Source organism: Thalassophryne amazonica, chromosome 21, assembly GCF_902500255.1.
Source record: "Thalassophryne amazonica chromosome 21, fThaAma1.1, whole genome shotgun sequence".
Classification (NCBI taxonomy): Eukaryota; Metazoa; Chordata; class Actinopteri; order Batrachoidiformes; family Batrachoididae; genus Thalassophryne; species Thalassophryne amazonica.
In genome coordinates this window covers 36883850-36905541 of record NC_047123.1, presented here as the reverse complement: position 1 = coordinate 36905541, position 21692 = coordinate 36883850, and the positions used below count along the sequence as shown (strand labels likewise).

General features: G+C 43.6%; 1 protein-coding gene across 1 annotated transcript in view; it reads left to right on the top strand.

Annotated features, from left to right (window-relative positions):
* The first annotated feature begins 218 nt into the window (after nt 1–218).
* The window catches only part of LOC117503125 (prospero homeobox protein 1-like), a 47264-nt gene continuing 25790 nt past the window's right edge, over nt 219–21692 (top strand). Inside the window, 7 exon segments of the mRNA XM_034162300.1 lie at nt 219–591; nt 2630–3157; nt 3159–3399; nt 3402–3972; nt 3974–4685; nt 9745–9852; nt 21206–21400. Of these exon segments, the coding sequence (XP_034018191.1) occupies nt 2696–3157; nt 3159–3399; nt 3402–3972; nt 3974–4685; nt 9745–9852; nt 21206–21400 (2289 nt within the window). The 5' untranslated portion in view covers nt 219–591; nt 2630–2695.

Below are 21692 nucleotides of genomic sequence, written 5' to 3'. Positions count from 1 at the left end.
AATTAAAAATCTAATTAATTGGCGCTTATTTTCGTTTTGAGAGCCGAATCCGAGGCGTGAAGGCTGCAATAAATGTTGATTTGTTGCGCTTTAATTTGCGCCAATAACGGTTCTTTCAGGCGCAGTCCGTCGCTTTAGAAGACATTTGTCATTTCCTTCTCTCTCTCCCTCCCTCTTTCTCCCCCTCTCTCTCCCTCTCTCTCTCTTTAGTCCCGGTCTCTGGTCAAGTTCAGTGCGTCGGTCTCCGGACCGGACGGACGCTTCTTATTGGTTTGTTGCGGCGGTTACATCACGCCGCTCGTGACGCGCACGTCTTCCTACTTCCTTCGTGCGCGTCTTAAAGTGAATCTTTTAGTGGCGGAGGAGCCGCTGCAGCATCCAGACTCCGCATCCAGTCAGACGCTCAGTCGTGCGCTCCGCGGCACCGGACACACGGAGACACCGACGCACGAGCTCTTTTCCCTCCTCTTCTTCTTTTCTCTCAACGTTTTCTTGATTTTATTCCAACCGAATCATCACGTCCGTCACCCAGCGGCCCGCCGTCCCTCGTCTCTTTTTGGAGTCCAGCGTGTCCTCTCTTCATCATAAAGGGTAAGTCAGCTCGGACGCCTCTCTCTCTTGCTCGTGCTGCGCCTCGCCTGCATGCGCAAAGGTGGGCGGAAAAAACTAAATCCAGCATCATTAACGGGGAGATTTAGTCCCAACAGCAGCAGCAGCAGTGAATCCCACCCAGACCGGGTCGTGTGCTGCTCTCGGCTTCATACGGGCTCAGATTTGTGCATTTTAGCCGCAGCTTCCTGATCAGAGCGCGGATGAAGTTGGTCTGCGACTTTGCGGAGAAACTTTAGGATGCGTTTACGCGCTTTTGGAGCCGTAAACGGGATTTTAAAGTCAGTAACGGAGCCACTTTATTACTATGTTTCATCAAATGGTTTAATTTTGGAGTTTGAATAGTTTTGGTCAAAGCGCGAGAGTTTCGGTGAGTTTGTGCGTAAAGCGCGGCCACAAAAAAAAAAAAAAGCAGCGGTGGCTTCTCATACAACTTTAATGGAATTATTTTTAACTTTCCAGGATTGAAGTTTAAGGCTAGCAGAGGTAATTTTTTTTTTTTTGAAAACGATGAAGCAGGGATTTAAAAGTTGACTATGCAACACTGTTGATGTGCGTTCTTATTTGAAATGGTTAGTGCGCATGGGCACCGGAGGACAGGTGCACCGTGGGGACAGACAGGTGCTGGTGCCTATTTCAATCTCATTGTTAAGATCCTGAGGCGACCGAGTCTCCTGGAGATGGATCACCCATTGTCTGCCCCTGACTGTCCAAATTTAAGAGGAAGACATGCGTTCGATTTTAGGCTCAGAGACAAACATGAGACACAACAAGCTGTTCCTCAACAAAATACAGACTTTTGAATTTGAAGCGCTGATTTAAAGCACAATGAAATACAGTTTGAAAGGGAATCTGTCATTCTTAAAAGTCATACACAAGTGTTGCAAATGTAAAGATGTTAACTTTCAATCAAAAAAAGAATGATTTTAAATTTGTTTGCTTCAGACACAAACATTTTCTCTTTTATCCTGACAGTAAAATCAAACACTGATCTGAATCAATTTACTTTTTTGTACATGGTGTATTTATTTGAAATCTGTGAAAAATTGAATATTTGCAAAAAAAAAAAAAAGTGAACAATCCAAAATGTATTTTATTTTATTTCAGAAGTCATCATCACTGCTGACGTTTTTACATTTTGGTGAAGTATCAAATTAAAATTACTTTTTAAACACCGACACTGATGTGTGTGTGTTATATTACAGCTGCAGGCCTGTCTGACAAAATGTTTGTATTCAGAGGCTTTTTTTTTTTTGCTTTTGTTTTGTTGGTGGTGTTCTTTTGGACGAGCGCTTTAAGTTGAGCCTTGCCAATGCTGACCCCTGTGACCTATCCGTTTGAGCAGAATTAACTGGCCCTGCCAGCTGAAAAGACGAACAAAACGCACAGAAGTGAACTCACGCTGACAGCAAAATCAATAGGCCTATTTTGTGTGTCTTTTATGTGTCATTCCGGCCATAGCTCGAGATATGATCGCCACATTGATTAATGTGAACGCAGGACGTAGTGTCGCACTTGGACGGGGTCGCAGAAGTGAACTTTAGCACGACGCCTATTCTGTATTCCACATACTAACCTCATTTCTTCATATTTAATTTTGGGAGTTAATAGCGCCTATGTTGGCTGATACCACACAAACATGCAAATGAGGACAAGCACTTAAGTAATTATCATAATTTTATGCAGCTTTGTGTTGCGTGGGAACTGGTTCAGTGTCGCGCGGTGTGTAACGATGGACCGGATTCCAAAGACGAGTCCTAATCTGACCCATGTTCCCTGTGAGTCTCACATTGGTCCTCAAGTGTAATCACAGCGACGTCTGTCTTTAAACGCATTCGGACAGATTCTTGTTTTGGATGTGTGAGTTAAAGAAATCCCGTGTGCAGAGTGACAGCTGTGAATTATTGCAGTCAGTCAGCTTTAAAACATTTAAATGACTTTAGTGTTTGTTGTGGCTCGTGTCCTGCGGTGGTTTATTTTCTGATAATGAGGATTTTCACCCGTGACTCTGTGCACTCAGGTAACCGGAGGCTTTGATCGGCGAGGACGGGCTTTGCGGGATATGGCCCTGTAGCAGCAGCCCGTGATGCCGGACCATGACAGCGAGTCCCTCCTGAACAGACAGACCAAACGAAGACGTGTGGACATTGGTGTAAAGAGGACCATTGGCAGCACCGCTTCCTCCACGGCGACAGTAACCACCGATAACATTGCCCGCGCCAAAGCAGCCATTTTCAGTGCCATGAACTCTCTGAGCTCTCACTCTCACCACGGATCAGGCGCCGACTCCATGGAGTGCTCTGTGGTGCAGCCGCATGGCGGGCCTGGTGTGGTCTCAGCCAGCGACAGCGAGTCCAAGTCCAATGTGCTCCGGAAGCTTTTAAAGAGGACTAATTCATATGAGGATGCCATGATGCCCTTCCCTGGCACCACCATCATCTCACAGCTTCTCAAAAACAACATGGCAAAAAATGGAGGCGGGCCAGAAAGACGGAACAGAGGTGAGAGAGGGGACGGTGAGCTTCCACGCTCGGTGCTGTCCAGCGCAGGGTTCGGAGGCCCCGCAGGACGACGCCTGTAGTAACTCTTCCCAGGACAGCACCCCTCAGGAGTGCCTGTCACCATTTGGCCGTCCTCCTGGCCTGGCAACCTTTGACATAGAACGTCTCAATGATGAACACCTGCGTGCCAAGCGGGCCCGCGTTGAGAACATTATTCGTGGTATGAGTCATTCACCCAGCGTAGTGATACCAGCTGCTTCTCGTCACGAGTGTGACCACGATATGGACGGGAACGGGACATGGAGCTCGACTGTCCACCTCCTCAGTCCCAGCAGCAGGCGCCCAGCAGCCCGCGGGGAGGCGAGATAGGCAGCAGCAGCAGCCGAGAGAACAAGCGTAAGCAGCGTCTGCCTCAGCAGCAACAGCAGAGCTTCACCCAGCTGGTGTGCCAGAGGAAGGAGCAGAAGCAGGAGGAGCGGCGGCAGCTGAAGCTGCAGCTGGAAGACATGCAGAAGCAGCTACGCCAGCTGCAGGAGAAGTTCTTTCAGATCTACGACTCCACGGACGACTCTGAACACAACGACTTGCACAACGACCTTCACAATGACATCGGAAACATGTCCGAGGACAGTCCGGTGAGGTCTGACAATGGCGGCGATGACAGAGGAGGAGATGACCTGCGCTCTGACAATGAGATGTCTGACTTGGACCCAGGCCATTTTCTGGACAGGGCACGTGCATTGCTTCAGGAGCAGGCCCTGTTGGCAGATGGAGAGAAGCCCAGGCGAGATGGCCTCGTTCGGGCCAAAGGGCAGGGAGGTCCAAGCAACTCCATGCACACTGAAGGTAAACAGCTGGCAGAACACGAAGCAGGAACTCAATTCGGCCATGACACAGGTAGTGGACACAGTGGTTAAGGTGTTTGCCAAACCTCCACGCCCCACGCCTCAGCAGGCCTTCCCCCCACTATCCATACCCCCTGAAAGATTTCCCACTGCTGTCAACGGAGACAACCCCAACTTCCACACCGCCAACCAGAGGCTGCAGTGCTTTGGTGATGTCATCATCCCTAATCCATTAGACACATTTGCTGGCATTCCAGGAATGCCTGGAGCTGCCAATGACCAAACCGAAGCACTGCCCTTAGTCGTGAGGAAGACGCCAAGTGAGCACCATCACCAATCCTCAGCTGTGGGCGCACATGGCGGGCACCATCACCCCTCCCTCCACCCCTCATCACTCTCTGCCTCCATGGGATTCAGCCCCCCATCCTTCAGACACCCGTTTCCCCTGCCTCTCATGGGTTACCCCTTCCAGAGTCCCCTGGGTGCCCCTTCAGGTGGCTACACAGGCAAGGAGCGTTCCTCACCAGACTCAATGGACTTGTCCCGAGAGACCACCAGCCTGAGGACAAAGATGGCGTCAGGCCACCACCTGGGTCACCACCACCACCACCGTTCTTGTTCACCAGTGCACCCCGGCAGCACAGCCGAAGGACTCTCGCTGTCCCTCATCAAGTCTGAGTGCAGTGATCTCCAGGATATGGCCGACATCTCACCCTACTCAGGCAGCAATGTATCCTTTAGCTGAGTGAAGTTTAACTCCGCCTACCAACAGAGTGGGGAGGGGTGGGTGGGGGGTGACAGTTAATTGATCAGCCATGTTCGAGTTCAAAATATATCAAAATGTAATTACAAAATTTTGTGGGGAGGCTGTGTTCAGGTCCAGATCGAGTTAATTAACAGTTGGCGTGGGCTGCCTTTTTTATCGCTGTGCTTAGTATCACGAAGTGAGGAATTTTTTTCAAATAACCGACCTTGTAGCATCATAAAAATAAAGAGCCATCCTGCTGAAATCAATCACACCACCGTGGTGGAGGTACACACTCCGTGAGTGTGTGTTTGTTTGTTGATGGCGGGTTTGGACCAATAACTGAGGGTACAAAGAGCCTAAATCTCCTACAGTCGAATAATAATGCTATGATCAACGCTGTTATCTCTGCAAACTGATGGACAAACACTTCAAGCAATTTAATCCCACAAATAGTTAAAAATCGACTCTTTTAAAGCCTAAAATCAGACTGAATCACCGACACTCCCACTGCTGCTTTCTCCTCTTTTCTACTGCTTTGATTTTATTTTTGTGCCTGTTCCAGAACCACCGGCTTTACATCCAGCGTCAGTCCTAAATCATGTATCACTTACTCACCAAGATTAAGTCTCTAGGACTTTTACCGATTTTAAAAAAGGGCCAGAAGAAGAAGAAGGACACTGATGGCGGTCTGAACCTTGGCACGTCGTGGTGTTGTACAGCCTCCGTTAGAGTTTAACCCCAACGTGCCCCACTCGTGCCCTGTGGCTAAAGAGGCTATCCCCTGTGGGAGGCTCAAATTGAACCCCCCGGGGACTCGGGCCTCATGGCTTAAACAGATACTCAGTTTTCCCTCCTTAGTCCTCCAGCCCTCGACACCTCTTACCCCCTTATGAAAGTTTGATTGGTCTTTCCAGCCACTGGCGTTCTTTAAAGAAATGAATTGTAAGCTGTTGCAGTTCGACCATCCCGTCTGATGTCTTCTTTCTGCTCTTGTGTGCACCTGAACGCTTGTTGTGTGCATGTGCATCACAAAAGGTTTGCCCGAGGACTCGGTAAAGATGTATATTTATGATTGCTTGTGTTTTCTCCTGTGTTCCTCTTATCATCCATCGCCGTTGTAAAAAGCCCACAATCATTGTCGTTTCTTTTCTCTCCTTTTTTTTTTCATTTCATAAAGATCTGTCAACAGCCGGGGGGCCCTTTGGCTGTTGCTTGGCAGCCAAATACTTCTTTTTTTGTTTTCCCTCCCTGCAAAAAGCCCCCACCTCTCTCTCCTCCCTGTCTTTTCTTTGAAGCGGACGTTAACAGGTGTTTGCAGCGAGCTGTTTATCTTTCATTACCTCGCCTTGTCTTGTCTTCTGACCCAAGGGTGAACGCTTTCCAGAGATCCATAATCCTTTGCTTCTACGGGCTCCCGATGGAGGGATGAAAAGAGAAAAGGGAGGGAGAAAGAGAGAGAGAGAGACATAGTGCAAGAAAGTAGAAAACAAATAACCGCGTATGCCAGATGCTGGGTTTCACTGTAGCGTGCAGAAACGGAATCACAGACGCACAAAACGCACATCAAACGATTTTTCATTTACGTTTATTCTGCAAATGCACAAAGTTTGGCATTTTTTTGATTTTCATTACATTTTTTAAAATAAGCTATCTCATATGTCTTCACTTGTGTCGGACGTTTTCACCAAACGCATAAGTTTGTTGATAATTAAATAGTTTCCTTTTTTGGGGAAATTTTATCAGAAGCTAGATTTAAAAAAAAAAAAAAAATCTCTATTTTGAAATAGAAGATTAACTTTTTAAAGAAAAATTTTAAACTGATCTCCATGACAGATGGCGAAATTATAGAATCCATTAAGTTTTGCTGATGTGGATTCACTCAAAAAACTGACTCAATGAATTCGATTTCCATCTAATAAATATATATAGTAGTCCCAACTAAATTAAATTAAATTATCTTGCATGGATGTACTTTTTTTGAGTTGGGGCTATGTATATTTATTAAATGGAAATCCTGCACATGAGTTCATTCAATGAGTCATTTTTTTGAGTTTATGTAATACAAACTTCTTTTTTATGTTGAGTTTTTATTGTCATTTCTTAAAGAGTAGCATGTTGGTCATATACTGTAAAAACAAGTAAATGAAAAGTTGAGAAAACTAAAAAACTCAGGGAAACTAGCAGCACACGTTTTTGAGTTTACTCAACTCATGAACATAACGTCAATTTTTTTACTTGAGTAAACGAAAAAATTTATTGGAACTAAAACTTTTATCACATTACAGATAATCAACAATTCAAAATCTGTTGGTGAAAAATAATAATTCTAAAAGACGTGTTGTTAACATACAATTATAATATAAAACGTTAATGATTTCAACGTGAAATTCCAGGATTTTTTGAATTGTCTCAATGAGTGTCACTATTATTTGTTAGTGACTGTAAGTCGTTTCTTTCATTCTTGTTTTTTGGACAACTTGTCAGGCGTTCTGTGAGGTGCTCTCAAGTTCACCTGAACTGAACGTTTTGGAGCAGATGGCAGCCATCAATTTCCTCATTTGTTCTCAGCCTGCATTCCAAATATTCTTGTCCTTACACCTGAAATTAGTAAGCGGAGCTGCTATTTCCCTCTCATGACTCTGGGCTTTGGGGAAGTGTTGTGAAAATGATGATGTCTTGTCAGATGTAGCAGGCAAACAGCGGGCCAGCTGGTATGAGTGCACCATCATGACAAAATAAGCACGCACGCCACCCCTAAGACCAATCACAATTACGTACATTTGCAAGCTGTGAGTGAACCGGAGACAAAAATGCCTCATCAGGAGATATGAGGCTTCTTAGCTGCCGTCGACTGGAGGCAGGCTGCAGAGGTAAATGTCTTTGTTTTAAAAATAATTTTTAATTTCACTGATACACGGCGAAAGTGATGCTAATCCAAATTGAAAAGGCAAAAAATAATTAATCTAAGTGTAAGTGCAGAGCTTTCACAACAAATCCCACCGTCTCTGCGTGCGTGTGTGTGTGTGTGTGTGGATCCATTGTATCGCCTCCACTTGGAGCAGATGGTGTGGAGAGTGAGGAGCGCTGTTCTTTTGGCCAGGCCCAACACAGCAACACCAGTCTGCCAGGGTTTCCCCCACAAGACCCTCACTGCATTTACAGCTCTCTCTCTCTCTCTCTCTCTCTCTCTCTCTCTCTCTCTCCAAGACAAAGTAGACGGGGTCTTTAAGGAACCGGCACAGCACGGTTCAGCGTTTGCTGGCTTTGCCGTGTAACCCCGGGGCCAAGGGCAATCCACTGGAGCAGCTGATGCCTTCTTTCCGCTCCTATAGTTACAGCTACATCTGGACACGCCACTGATTTTAACAACCTTCCCTGCAGATCATAAATAACACCGAGCAATGCATTTTGTCCACTCCAGTGTAAATTGTCCTCACAAAACCTCAACCACAGGGATCTCCAACAAGCGGCCCGGGGGCTAGATGCGGCCCGTGTGATAGTTCTCCTTCTGTGTTGCACCCTGAGTGCCGAAGCATTCGCCAGAGATCACTGTGAACGCCACGATTTTGAAGAAATGACAGTGAGGAGGGCAGAAGTTATGTCTTTATCCATGATGGAATTTTACTAAATTTTTGTGTGGAGATGATTCATGGATCATGGAAGAGTTGCAGGAAATTTTGGTGGCAATCCAGATCACTCTCTGAAGTTCTATATCTTTCTTTGAATCTCATTATTGGACACTTTAATGTATCGTATCTCCTCACAAAGATGAGTTGGGGATAAAAGTCCAACATGAGGCAGTTCTCCCGTTTGGCTACTAACGCCAATACAGAGGTCTGCCCTTCTTAGTTTTCAGTCATGAGATGATCCGAGCCCTGTAGTAGTTAGGAAACACTCAGTAGGTTACAGTGTTGTGTCCGTTGTGGTGAACAGATGGAAGGGTGAAAAGCACCACCTGTTTTGTGCTTTTCTGAAGAAAATCCAGACACACTGTGTTGGTCTTCTTCACTTAAAGTTTTACATAAATGTACTTTTCCCCCCGTTACGTATCCTCTTGGAGGACCGATCCTGGCCGGTTTGATGTCTTTGCTCAGTGGACACCCTTGTTGAAACAGCCTGAGGTTTTAAATACGCGGCTCACCCGCTATCCCTGTTCCCTTTTCAGCGTCTTATCCTCCAGATTGATATCAGACGCATTATATGGACGTTAATTCACCATGGAAAAAGCTTGGGCCATTCGGTGGCGCAGATGTGTTACAGCCCCCCCTACACACCCAACCACCCTTCATTTCTGGCCGAGACCCTCTCCTCCTTCTTTTTGCTCCTCCAAGGGTTTGGCACAGGAGAAAGGCTGGGGGGTAGGGGGTGGGGCAGCGGGAGGAGGTGGGGGATGTAATTGAAGGTTGGAGCCATGCTATCCCTCAAGGTGCCCCCACCAGCTCATCTCCATCCTGTGTCCTGCTCAATCCAGGCGATCCATTAGGAAGACAAGGCCTCTGTATCTCAGTACGGCTGATGTGAGTGTTTGAGGCCATCGCCGGGACCTTGTTTAGTCACCGATATCACACCAACCTCTGACTGTCATATTCAGGCTTGGCATGTGCTGCCGCCAAGCCATTAGGCCGTCTTGCCCGTCACTGGCGTTAACTGCTGCCTTTGTCTGTGATATGCAAATGCCTCCTTTTTTCGTCTTCCTCTTTTTTTCGGGTGGGGTGCAGGGAAAAGGCGCTTGCTTGCTTTGACTGTGAAATGAGCCTCCTTATGTAAAAGCCTGGACTGTCGTCCTGGCCAGTGTTTTATTTACCGTGACTCTCTCACACCTGATACGGACGATGCTAATTGCAGGCAAATAGGTTTGCCATGGTGCACGGTCTTCGCCCCCCCTCCCACCCACCCAAGGCCCCATCTGTGCCTGAAAGGAAACTTTGTTACATATCACCAAAGTAATAATTTACTAGCTACATATTGTATTGTAGTTGACTGACTATCATTTTTTTTTCCATCCAAACACTTGTTCTATTCCTTAACTAGTTATTTTCAGATCCAGGAGGGTCTTTCCCCAAATCACCTGAAGAAGGCCAAGCTCATGTTTTTCTACACCCGCTACCCGAGTTCCAATATGCTGAAGATGTTCTTCTCTGATGTCAAGGTGAGTCCAAGAAACACTCGTCCCTTTATTTACTGTCCATCCGTCTTATTCACTGATTATTTTTTAATTCAGTGGTTTGATCATTTTATTGCAGTTTTCTATAAACAGCACTGCAGTTACGGTTTATATTTTCTAATAAATTGATCAATATTTTGGTCTCCAAAATGTCAGGTCATAGTGTTTTTAAAAACTCACAATTTCTCAGAATTTAAAGAATCAAATTCAGAGTATTTTTGTGGTTCCAGAATCCAAAGTTGCTCCTCGTTAAACCAGTTAATCTGTGGTTAATCCTTTTTTAAATCAGTGCACAACTAAATCTGATGTAAAAGCTGCTGAAAGTGGCATGAAAACGTTCTTTTACTTTTTTTTTTAAATGAAAAACAGTTAAAATGGAAGAAAGTTATGATTTAAACTGGTTTCTCATCCTGGTTTCAGTTTTGAGTTTAAAACCAGTCAAAATCAGATTACATGTAATAAAACTGAACATTGTTATTGTCAAAATTTGGCTTTTTTTTTGTTGCTGTTGCTATATACTGCAACTTTTTAATGATCCATCAATTATCTGAATATTTGACAAATAATGTTCTACTGATCAATCAAGTATTTGTTGTCTAATACGCAAGAAACAGGTTTTTTTCCTCTTTGTGTTTCACTGTTATTATATTTGTTTTAAAAAGGGGAACTTTATTTATTAATTGTGATCAGGCTGCTTCAGTTTGTCTGCAGCTTTCACTCACCAAGTTGTGGTTTTATGCAAAAGACGAAAGAAGAGGAAGTGGTGTGCATGAGAGCCCGCGAGTATTGGAAAGATAAAGAGTGGGATGAGTAATGGAGGGGTGCAGAGGGCAGAGAGCCTGGAGACGGGGGAGTGGTTATCCGAGCAGGTGTACGGCGGATGGTTTGATGAGCATGGGGGGGGGGGGGGGGCACTGTGCAGGTCAGCGTTTGCTCTGCGTGGATTTGAATGAAGGAAATTTGGAAACACAAAGCACAATATGTAAGCTGCACAAAAACAACAACAGCCACGGCACAATGGGCGTTGTGCGACAGTTTGTTAGTTTTGTTGTGTTGTGCGATGGCGGCGGATGCGGGGGGGGGGGGGGGGGGGACACTGTGACAGATCCAGGCCATTTTATTCAAATCACAAGATAAAGGTTCCTTTTTTTCCCAGCTGCTGCCTCTTGGATGCCAACGTCGACCCTAAGCATGTAATTGGTTAGTTTGAAAGTTGGGGGCGCTGCGTTAGTAAAACCCCAATATTTGTTTTCACAGTTTATAGCGGTTTTACTAAAAAGATGGTTCACAAACTGTGGTCATGAAGCTACTTCTTAGTCTGGTTTGCTGTATGTCCCTGTTTGAAGGCAATCCCAAGTTCTTCACTGAAGAACAAATATTGCATCATAAACAGAAACTATGAAAACATTATGAAAGTCACTGATACCAGGTCAAGTTTATGTGGACATTTCCAAAGGTGTGGCAATAATAAGGCCAAGCCATCAAATTAGTGGCCTCATAGGCAACGACTGGATGTCTTTGGTACCAGGTCTCTTCAGAGGATTCTTGGGTATTGCTGAATGACTTGTGTTAAATGGACAGTTACTTCAACAACTTCCAGTGAGGAGGAGCACTTGCATTGCGAGGGAATGTCAGTGACGACATTTTGGCCATGTGGCACATTTCTCTGTGCGTGATCCAGCACACAGGTACGTCACTGTTGGGGACCCAAGATGCTGGAGAAGGCCATGGACATGGCCATGTTTGACCTGTAGCAAAAGGTTGGGATGGACTTGTCTGCTTGGGTGGTTGCCATCCAGGACCCAAGGCGGTGTGATGGATGCAGTGATGTGCCACACACAGCTGACCTCATTAAGTGTTTTTGATCCCATTAGACAAAGTCTTGCAGGCTCATCAGGGCTTCACTAATCAGGTTTTGAGTGTCAAGACTCTAATGAACGGAGGAAGTGAGTTTCCCCGACAACCAAGGAGCGTAGTGATGGTTTCCCTTAACAGAACTCTACTTAAGATGATTGTGACTTTTTTTTCTGAAATTAGGCATTTGTGAAATCTTTTGAAAGACATGTTATAACACTAATGTTGACGCTGCTGATGACATCACAATGTATCGTCTCATAAGCCTGAACAGATCTTACTCTGATATTCACGCAGATGCCTCCGTTATGGTGAGATCACTATTATCTGCACCAAGTATCACACAAAGATCTTTGTGATGTCATAAGGAAAAGTTGTTACATCAGAAGATGGGCGGGGGGGGGGGGATTGCATTCAGATCCTGGTCACCACCAAAACTTCATCAACTCACGCTTGAGTCAATCACCATCTTGTCTAAATCTGTCCATTGCCTTTTGGGATCATTCAATCAGACATACTGGGATCTTCACATGACCTTCACCCCTTCTGCCAGTTGGTGGTCAGTGCTATTGCTAGAATTTGATTGACCCTTCTACGAGTATGTCCCCACCTCAAACCTTCTGGTAAATACTGGCTTTTACTTCTTCAAGGTCCATGTGTTTGACCACATGTTTCTTCTAACCAACAGAGGAAGGTGGAAGTTACACAATCACTCCATCTGTTGGCAATCAAGGTTATCTCAAAGAGTGGCTTAATGAACATTTGTAGAGAGGTGGTCCTTGGGTCCTGCTGGACAGAGGTTTTTGGTGATGCTGATACCTTTGCAGGAAAACAAATGTCCAAGTCCTTGAGGTCCCGGTGCTTCCTGTCTTACTCTACATTTGTAAGATTAGAATGATATCCGGTGAGCCAAGGCAACACCTTTATGTCTTTGGTACTTGGACTTTTCAGAAGATCCTTGGATACTGTTGGAATGACTGTGTCAAGTGAAAGGTTACTTACATAGGGAGACTCAGATGAGAAGTGTCTTTTACCAGGTCTCCCTTGTAAAAGAGAACTTGATCTCAATGGGATTAAGCTGGTTAAATAAAGAAAATAAAATCATTTACACTGTGAGGGGATGTCAGCTATGGCACTTTGAACATGTGAGGCATGTTTCTGTACATGAACCGGCACTCAGGTGCCTCAGTGTTGAGGACCCCGGTAGCTACAGAAGGCCAAGGACACATCCATGCTTCACCTGGTTGCAGCAGATCGATTGCTACATTAAGGGATGGATTGGACATCTGTCTGAGTGGTTGCCATCCAGGACACGGGATGGTTCCACTGTTAGTTGGATGTGGTATTATGTAGAACCAGCACATGCTCCCACACCTGATTTGGTCTTTGGTGTGAGAGATGAAGTGATTAGTTGTTGTTGGAAACCCAGATCTGCCTCATTTTTTTCCTTTGATCTTTCTCTGACATCCTTGCTTTATGACATCACAAAGATAAGATAAAGTTTGGCCAGTATTATCTCGTAGGATGTGCACATTCTTGATTTTCACCATGTTCCTTGTTTTTACCTGACGTGTTTTAAAGTATAACTTCCACGCAGAACACATTTGCATGCGCGCCATCGTACGTCTCACATGACACCCAACCGCCCCTTGGAAACCCCATCTCTAAAGTTCTAGAGCTGCTTCTCGTCCGTTAGCAATAAGCGTCAGTGTTTGGAGCGCGGGTGTACGGGAGGTCAGGCAGGTTTCCCTTTTCTATGTCATTCCTTCGCCTTTCTGTTTTTCGCTGATGGCGTGTGTGCCTCGGCGGGGCCAGGAAGAAAGAAAAGCCAGCCGCTAGATTTGAGTCACTGCAGTAACAAAAGCCCACTTTCCAGGGCCGCTTTTTGTGTGCAGTCAGCCAATAGGCAGCCAGAGATTATCTCCCACAATTCACTCCTGCGAAAACAGGAAACGTTGGAAAGCCCTGATGACTGTGAAGGGGCTTATGAGAGAGAGAGAGGCCCGTATGAGCTTCCCCATCTTTCTGCGCTCCTCTCTGCTTGTTCTGGACTAGCTTAGCGCTCTGAGGTCTTCTGTGTGCTTTCTGGCCCATTGTTGACCGCTATTGTAGCGTGTGTGTGGGCCACCGCTACGCTGCCGCGTCTCGTCCAAATATGTTGAAACTGTTAATCGACTCAACAACTGTTGTGATTGTTGAGCTGTAATTTATCAGGGAAAACTGACTGAAGATTTGATGTAATTTTTTTAAGTAGTATTATTTCCTCTGCTGCAGAAATCAAACTATACTCCTCAATTTGATACAAAACTACCCCCCCCCCCCCTCCAAAAAAAACCTCACGCACACTAATATCAGAAGCATCCATGTGGCAGCCAAAAACGTAATAACGGTGCAAAGTCCAAAAACACACTGGGATCAGTCTGGAGTTCTGGCAGCAGGAGCCGGGAATCAATCCCACGACCCTTCAGGTTTAGAAACACTTTCTTCAAGCTAAGCTACACTTATCACATTTTACTAAGATATTTTGAGATATTTATTACATTAGTCAAAGTTTTAATCCGGGATTAAATAATTAATACATTTTGAATTTTTAAAATTGTGGGATTTTTCTTTTTTCTTTTTTTTTGCCACAGTGTTCTGAACTCTAACAAATATCTCCATAGAATCTCTGTAGTTTAAAGTAAAATAATTTACAGATGTCCCTGTTAGACCTTTATTCATATTATTATTATGACTAATTAACTGAATTACCACAAATTAGCAGATTAATTGGGATTTCAGAAAAAGAATGTTAAGTCAGTGTAAAATAGTCGTCTATGAACTCACATTATGTTTAAATCTGAACAAAACAAAAATAATGTGTTTTCTTTTTCCTTTTTACACAATTTATGTTTGAACAAAGTTTCTTTTACCCTCCACTGATGTCTGTTTCCTGACATCGTTCAGACTCAGACAAAATCATACACAGAAATCCACCAACAACATTTTATAAAAATCATCCACCACATGACGCTTTACAACTTTGTTTTCTTATTCTGAGATATTTAGTGAGATACGTGATATTTCACACTTATGAGATGGAAAAAGAAAAAGGCAGAGGTATGCACACCGAGAGCCCACTGGGTTCTCTTTTTTTCTCGTATGAGACTGTGTGTGTGTGTGTGTGTGTGTGTGTGTGTGTGTGTGTGTGTGTGTGTGTGTGTGTGTGTGTGTGTGTGTGTGTGTGTGTGTGTGTGTTGGTGCCACTTAGGATCTCGTGCTGTGAGCACTAAGCGCTGACCTTTTACTGGCTCTTCAGTGTGAGTGTGAGAAACACGCTCTCGCTGTCTTGCTCTCATCTCCCTCTCAACACACACACACACACATACACACACTATGCCCGTGTGAGAGACCCCTGCCAGCTCTGATGAATGAGCTGCAGTGATGTGTTCTCCGTCCTCCTGAGCCTCCATCGGGGGTCTCTGTGTCTCTGTGTCCCATCAGCTGTGTGAAGCACCGACGGCGCTCTGAGCCGTGGGCGACCCACCAAACCAAAGTCCTTCACTGAGCTGCACAAACAGATATAATCTACTCGGGGTCCGGCGTGCTGTGTGTTAAATCTTTGCTGTGACGAGAACTGGAACCAATATCCAATTTCATTTTTCGCCTCATTCAATAAAATATTAGATTATAGTTTTCAATATAGCAGTTATATTTTTCATGGATTTTTCAGCCAGTGTCTTTGAATTCTGTTCAAATACAACTTTGGTTAATTTTTGCCAGCTGGTCACACAGATGTTTTAACTCCTTTCGAACTCCTAGTCTCAAGCATGTTTTATAAAACTGTCACGTCAAAAGTTAGTTATTTTAGTACATATCAAGTCATTTTAGTACATATTAATAAGCTATTATAAGAGGTGTTAAATTAACACTGCAGGAGTGTTAACACTGCCAGTATTTGGTCTCATTTGAATGCACAAATTCTCCTGCTCCCTCCCTGCAAAAGCCACAAGCCCCACCCACCACATCTATTATTGGCCTGTATAGTTTATGATGCAGCACACTGATCATGCCTTTATTCGTCCCCATCACCTGAGGACTGTCGGCAAGAAAAAGAAATAATCCAGGAAATATGACAAGAAAACTTAAAAAATAAATTAATTAATGCACATTTGTAAGTGGGATAAAATCTTTTGAAATTTCCACATCTACCTTCAAAATGTAATGCAACATATTCCAGGATATAGATCGATTTTTTTGTAAAGCATTTCAACAAACTTCATCTCACCAAAAAAAAAGGTTTTACATTTTGCACCTCTGCGTCTTATTTCTCTTCCACATTGCACTTTTTCACTAACTTTCTAAAAGTTCCCTCTTAGTTTTTTAAGACAGTTATTTTTTATTGATGTAAAACTGGGTGAAATTTCTTTATTATTGGAAAAAGAAGGAAGGACAAAGATTATCCCTGGATATCTTATGAGTTCTTCTGAATGGGACACCAGTTCATCACAAGTTACATCCTAAACCAGGGCTGGAACCCATTTACACCTGGGTGGACTTGGGACAATCCAAGGACACAGACTGGTAGCCTGAAGTACACACCTGGATTAAAATACTGGTCTACAGGTTGGTAGTTGAGCTGCTAGCCATCAGAGCCAGCAGCTCTGCAGGTCTGATTCTTGGATTAACACCAAACCAGTTTACACCAGACCAGAACAGAACAAAATCCTCAATATCAGTGGCAGCTGAACCACTGATTCCAGCTGATGAATGGACTAAATGGTTCAGGTCTTGCTGCGGTGGAGCCACAGTCATAGTTGCTCGGACTCTGATGCGTCTTCCTCCTGGCTGTCAGCATAATGAAGTAACACTTGTTCAAAGTGACAAATCCATCACTCACTGGCCCACAGTGACACCAAAGGTCTCCTGCATGAGCGATGGATGCCAATGGTGTCACACATGCAGATATGTAGAACAACATCCATTCTCTAATGTGGATTATTCTGAGAATTTAAGCGACTTCCTGCAGGTGTGCAGCGTGTGAATGTTTGAAACAGCACTTAGATTTTAACAGTCGCTGTTCCCCAGATGTTTGGGAGCAGACACGAGGTGGATCTGATCTTAGATACGAGGTGGATCTGATCTTAGATACGAGGGCTTCATGTAAAACTGTTTTTCCACGCGGTCCATCTGCCTCGTTGGACGCGTTTAAGAACAGCCTGGTGCAGCTGATGTAGTTGGAAGTGTCAGTAGTTTGTTTGTTTGACACTCCGGTGTCACGACCCCAGTTTGCTGACTGCTCACGTTCTGACCCTCTGCACCCCCCACCCGTGCAGTAAAACACCATTGTCCCACAGCGCTGACCTGCACCCGTTCTCCTTTCCACCCTCCCTCATTTCCCCGTTTATGCTCACCCTGCACTTTAGGGCTGCCATCATGTTGCCCCTCCTCTCCAAAGCCACGCCAAACAACGTGGCGTGGACTAACTCTGTTCCACTCTGCACTTTTATGTCAGTTGCTGATCATTCCAGAAAGAAACGGCACCTCCTTCCGGCTCAGTCACGTCGGCCCCATCCAGCCATTCCTCTTCCACCAGTTGGTCAACATTTCTTCCTTTTGCAGTTTAGTACGGTTGTGCGTTTGCTGGCATCTCCGCTGGTGAGGAGAGCGTGCACGTGTTTGTGTACATCTGTGTGTTGTGGAACAATAGCTGGAGCCTAATCTCCATGTCAAAACGGCTCTGCCTCCCCGGCGAGCAGTCTGCTCAGCGTTTAGTATCGTTTTGTCCCCCCATTCTTCCAGCGCCACAAAAAGAGCCGAGGGGGTGAAAGGTGTGAGCGATGGCCGGAGGATATGAAGCTTTCAGAGGCCACAATGTGCTTGAAGCACACGTGTTTTAGGGCAGTCGCCTAAAATGGCGAGAAGAGAATAATTACTTTGATTTATGTTGATACAATAAATAAACTTCTTTAAAAAATAGCAAAGAATTTTGAGGCCAAATATCCACCAGGTGATGATGTATTGACTCGAGGAAACTATGCAGCCTCCGAATGTCAAGGTCGTCTGCGGTACTGCCAGCCAATCACAAGCCATGTGAACAACATGCTAAGCGGCGATGATATCGTAATATTTTAAATAATTGCACTTCTATCAAAATTATTAAAACAGGTCTGAACTTCAAAATTAATAACAGTTTTCACAAACACAAAAAGTGAACAAATCACGTTTGGCACATCGACACGCACGACACTCATTACTAACTTATCACTTGGTTACGAAAATCATCATTAAAATTAAAACCTGGACATATTTTTATAAAGACGTGGCGCTTGGCATTGTCTTATTTAAGTTTTTTGAAGTTTGATGCCAAAGTTGTGACATAGAGAGATAGGAAACGCCATCCTACAAATACTGATATCAGATTTTCTTTCAAACATTTGCTTTCATGAAGTTGTAACACCCCAAACCTGGAGTGCACTGGCATTACACAGGAAGTCACTACACCGCCAGTCTTCCAGGAACTCTCACTTTGCTGGATCTGGTTTTGCCGAATGCGAGCTCAGTCTTGGGGCAGCCCTCAGCCCTCCGGTTCCTGATCTAGATGTTCTGACAGTTTCACTGTGAGACTAAAGCGTAAACCCTGAGAGGACCAGCCTGAAGCTCCTCGCCCTGTTCAACCTGGTCGAGTGGCACAGATCAGACGGCTACTGCATTCCCTCTTTTCTTTTGCCTTTCTTCTTCTTCCTCCTTTCTGCCTGGGAGGTATGGTGAGGGAGGAGAATCAGGATGTAATTGGTGAGCGGGGTTAAGTACATGTTTGAGCCCCCTGCGGGGCCAGAGCGCTTCAGATGATGACTTAATCGTTTTTCTGGTCAATTATGTGTTTGCAGTCTCACCCCCTTCACCGCTCCCTCCATCCTCCGGGTTACGATACGGGGAGGTCTGCTCCCAGTGGGGAAGATAAACCATACACACCCACGCTCTCCCACTCTCTCTTTCCCCTCCTCCTCCTCCTTGCTCCCTGTCTTACTTAATGTCTCTATTATCTTCTCTCACTCCATGATTTGTGATCTCAACTTTGATCTGTCTCCTGACTCCATCCAGTTGTCTGATTACAGTGCAGTGTGCACTGGGGGTGAGGTGGGGGTGAACTGCACACATGCTAGGTGTATTAACCAAAGCTTAGACTGGAAAAGGAAAGTGGAATACCCACAAGAAGCAGAGACGTACTGTTGCCAGAAATCAGAATCTTCTTGTTGCCAGGTGACAGAATTAACCACTGCTCCACCATGAGGTGGCTACCTCAAACATATCTCATTGGGTGTCCCACAAGGAAGCTGTCTAGGTCTACTCTTCTTCTCACTATAATAATGCCAATGCAATTTTTTTTTAAGTGTCCATTAATTTTTGTGTCAAGTCTGATTGGAATGAAAAACCAGTCATGTATTTAATAAATGAATAAAAAGCATTTTCTCAAACCAAAATGCAAACCGAAGCCACAAGAGTATCACTATGCAAAAACAGCTTTCCCAAAAGTAACACCGAGATGCCAGCTCCTTCAGCACATTTCATAAATACCTTTAATAAGTACCTTAAACTTTTAATTAGCCTGTTAATTACATTATTGTTAATATTCATTTATATGTGATTGTTTATTCTTACTGTCTTCTCAGGGTAGTAATTGTAACTGTTTATGCCCAGTGTCAACACCTTTCTTTGATTACAGTTTAAATTGAAAAGTAAATTTTGTAGAGTAAAACAGACTCTGTATCAAACACCTACTGTAGGACCCACTTAACATAGTGTTAAATCTTGTGTTTAATCAAATCTATTACCGTATACATGGACTCTTTTTTAGTATATCAACTTGATATGATGCTGTGATTGACTGGATTGAACACTACAAATGAACTGATTTAACACTACGATCAAACTGATTTAACACTATGATAGACTGGATTTAACAGTGCAATCAAGCTGATTTAACATTGATTGAGCTCACTTAACGCTATGATGGAGCTGATTTAACACTGATCAACTGGATTTAACACTATGAATGAGCAAGTTTAACACTAATAGAATTGATTTAACACTACGATCAAGCTGATTTAACACTATGATAGACTGGATTTAACACTGCAATCAAGCTGATTTAACACTATGAATGAGCATATTTAACACTAAGAACTTATTTAACACTATGATAAAGCTGATTTAACACTGTGATGGACTGAATTTAACATTGTGATTGAGCTGATTTAACACTGATTGTACTGATTTAACACTAAGATTAAGCTGATTTAACACTGCTATAGAATTGATTTAACATTGATCAACTGGATTTAACACTATGAATGAGCAAATCTAACACTAATAGAATTTATTTAACACTATGATAAAGCTGATTTAACACTATGATAGACTGGATTTAACACTGAGTGAGCTGATTTAGCACTGATTGTACTGATTTAACACTAAGATTAAGCTGATTTAACACTACAATAGACCGGATTTAACACTGCAATCAAACAAATTTAACACTATGAATGAGCAGATTTAACACTAAGAATTTATTTAACACTTTGATAAAGCTGATTTAACACTATAATAGACTGAATTTAACATTGTGATTGAGCTGATTTAACACTGATTGTACTGATTTAACACCAAGATTAAGCTGATTTAACACTGCTATAGAATTGATTTAACACTGATCAATTGGATTTAACACTACAGTTGAGCTGATTTCACATTACAATGGAACAGATTTAAAATGATAACATGATATAATACTAAGATTAAGGTGATTTAACACTGCTATAGAATTGATTTAACACTGATCAATTGGATTTAACACTACAATTGAGCTGATTTCACATTACAATGGAACAGATTTAAAACGATAACATGATAATACTAAGATTAAGGTGATTTAACACTGCTATAGAATTGATTTAACACTGATCAACTGGATTTAACACTACAATTGAGCTGATTTCACATTACACTGGAACAGATTTAAAACAATAGCATGATATAATACTAAGATTAAGCTGATTTAACACTGCTATAGAATTAACACTGATCAACTGTTTCTACAGTTGAGCAGCTTTAATGCTGATGGAATTAATGTCACCCTACAACTGAGCTGATTTCACATTATAATGGAACAGATTTAAAACGATAGCATGATATAATACTAAGATTAAGCTGATTTAACACTGCTATAGAATTCATTTAACACCGCAGTTGAGCTGATTTTATTTTTATTGGGCTGATAAAATATATATGTCCTCGCTGCAGAATCTACTTACTCTACAAATTTTACTTTGTGCTTACTTTTAGCTACATTTTGCTTCACTTTTTAAAAACCTGAAATTTATCTCAACGTAAAGTTTGAGAATGTATAAACCGTTGTGGTCCTCCTCATCCCCTCTTCTTCGTTGGTTTGCTTGTCCGTGGCGCTGACTGTTTTCTTGACCACCTTAAATGTCTTTTGTTCCAGTTTAACCGCTGCATCACCTCCCAGCTGATCAAGTGGTTCAGCAACTTCAGGGAGTTCTACTACATCCAGATGGAGAAGTTTGCCCGGCAGGCCATCAACGACGGAGTGACTGGCGCCGAGGAGTTGAGCGTCAGCCGCGACTGCGAGCTCTTCCGGGCCCTCAACATGCACTACAACAAGGCCAATGACTTTGAGGTAAAAAAAAAAAAAAAACTCTACTTTATTCAAACGGTGCTTCAACGTGACGGCTGGAGGTCCGACACAGTAGGAAAGGATGAAAGCTGGATGTGGTCATTGGGAGGAGGAGCTTATTTTTTCAAACAAAAGTGAATTTCATTTGATACGTGGCGATGGCGACAGCTCAAGTGTCAGCGACCTTTGACACTGACTCCTGCTGCTTTTGCATTCTGTAAAAAGCAGGCAGAAGATATTCTGGGAATCTGATGTTTGATGGCTGTTTGTCGCAGATTGTGCCCGTGTGACGAAG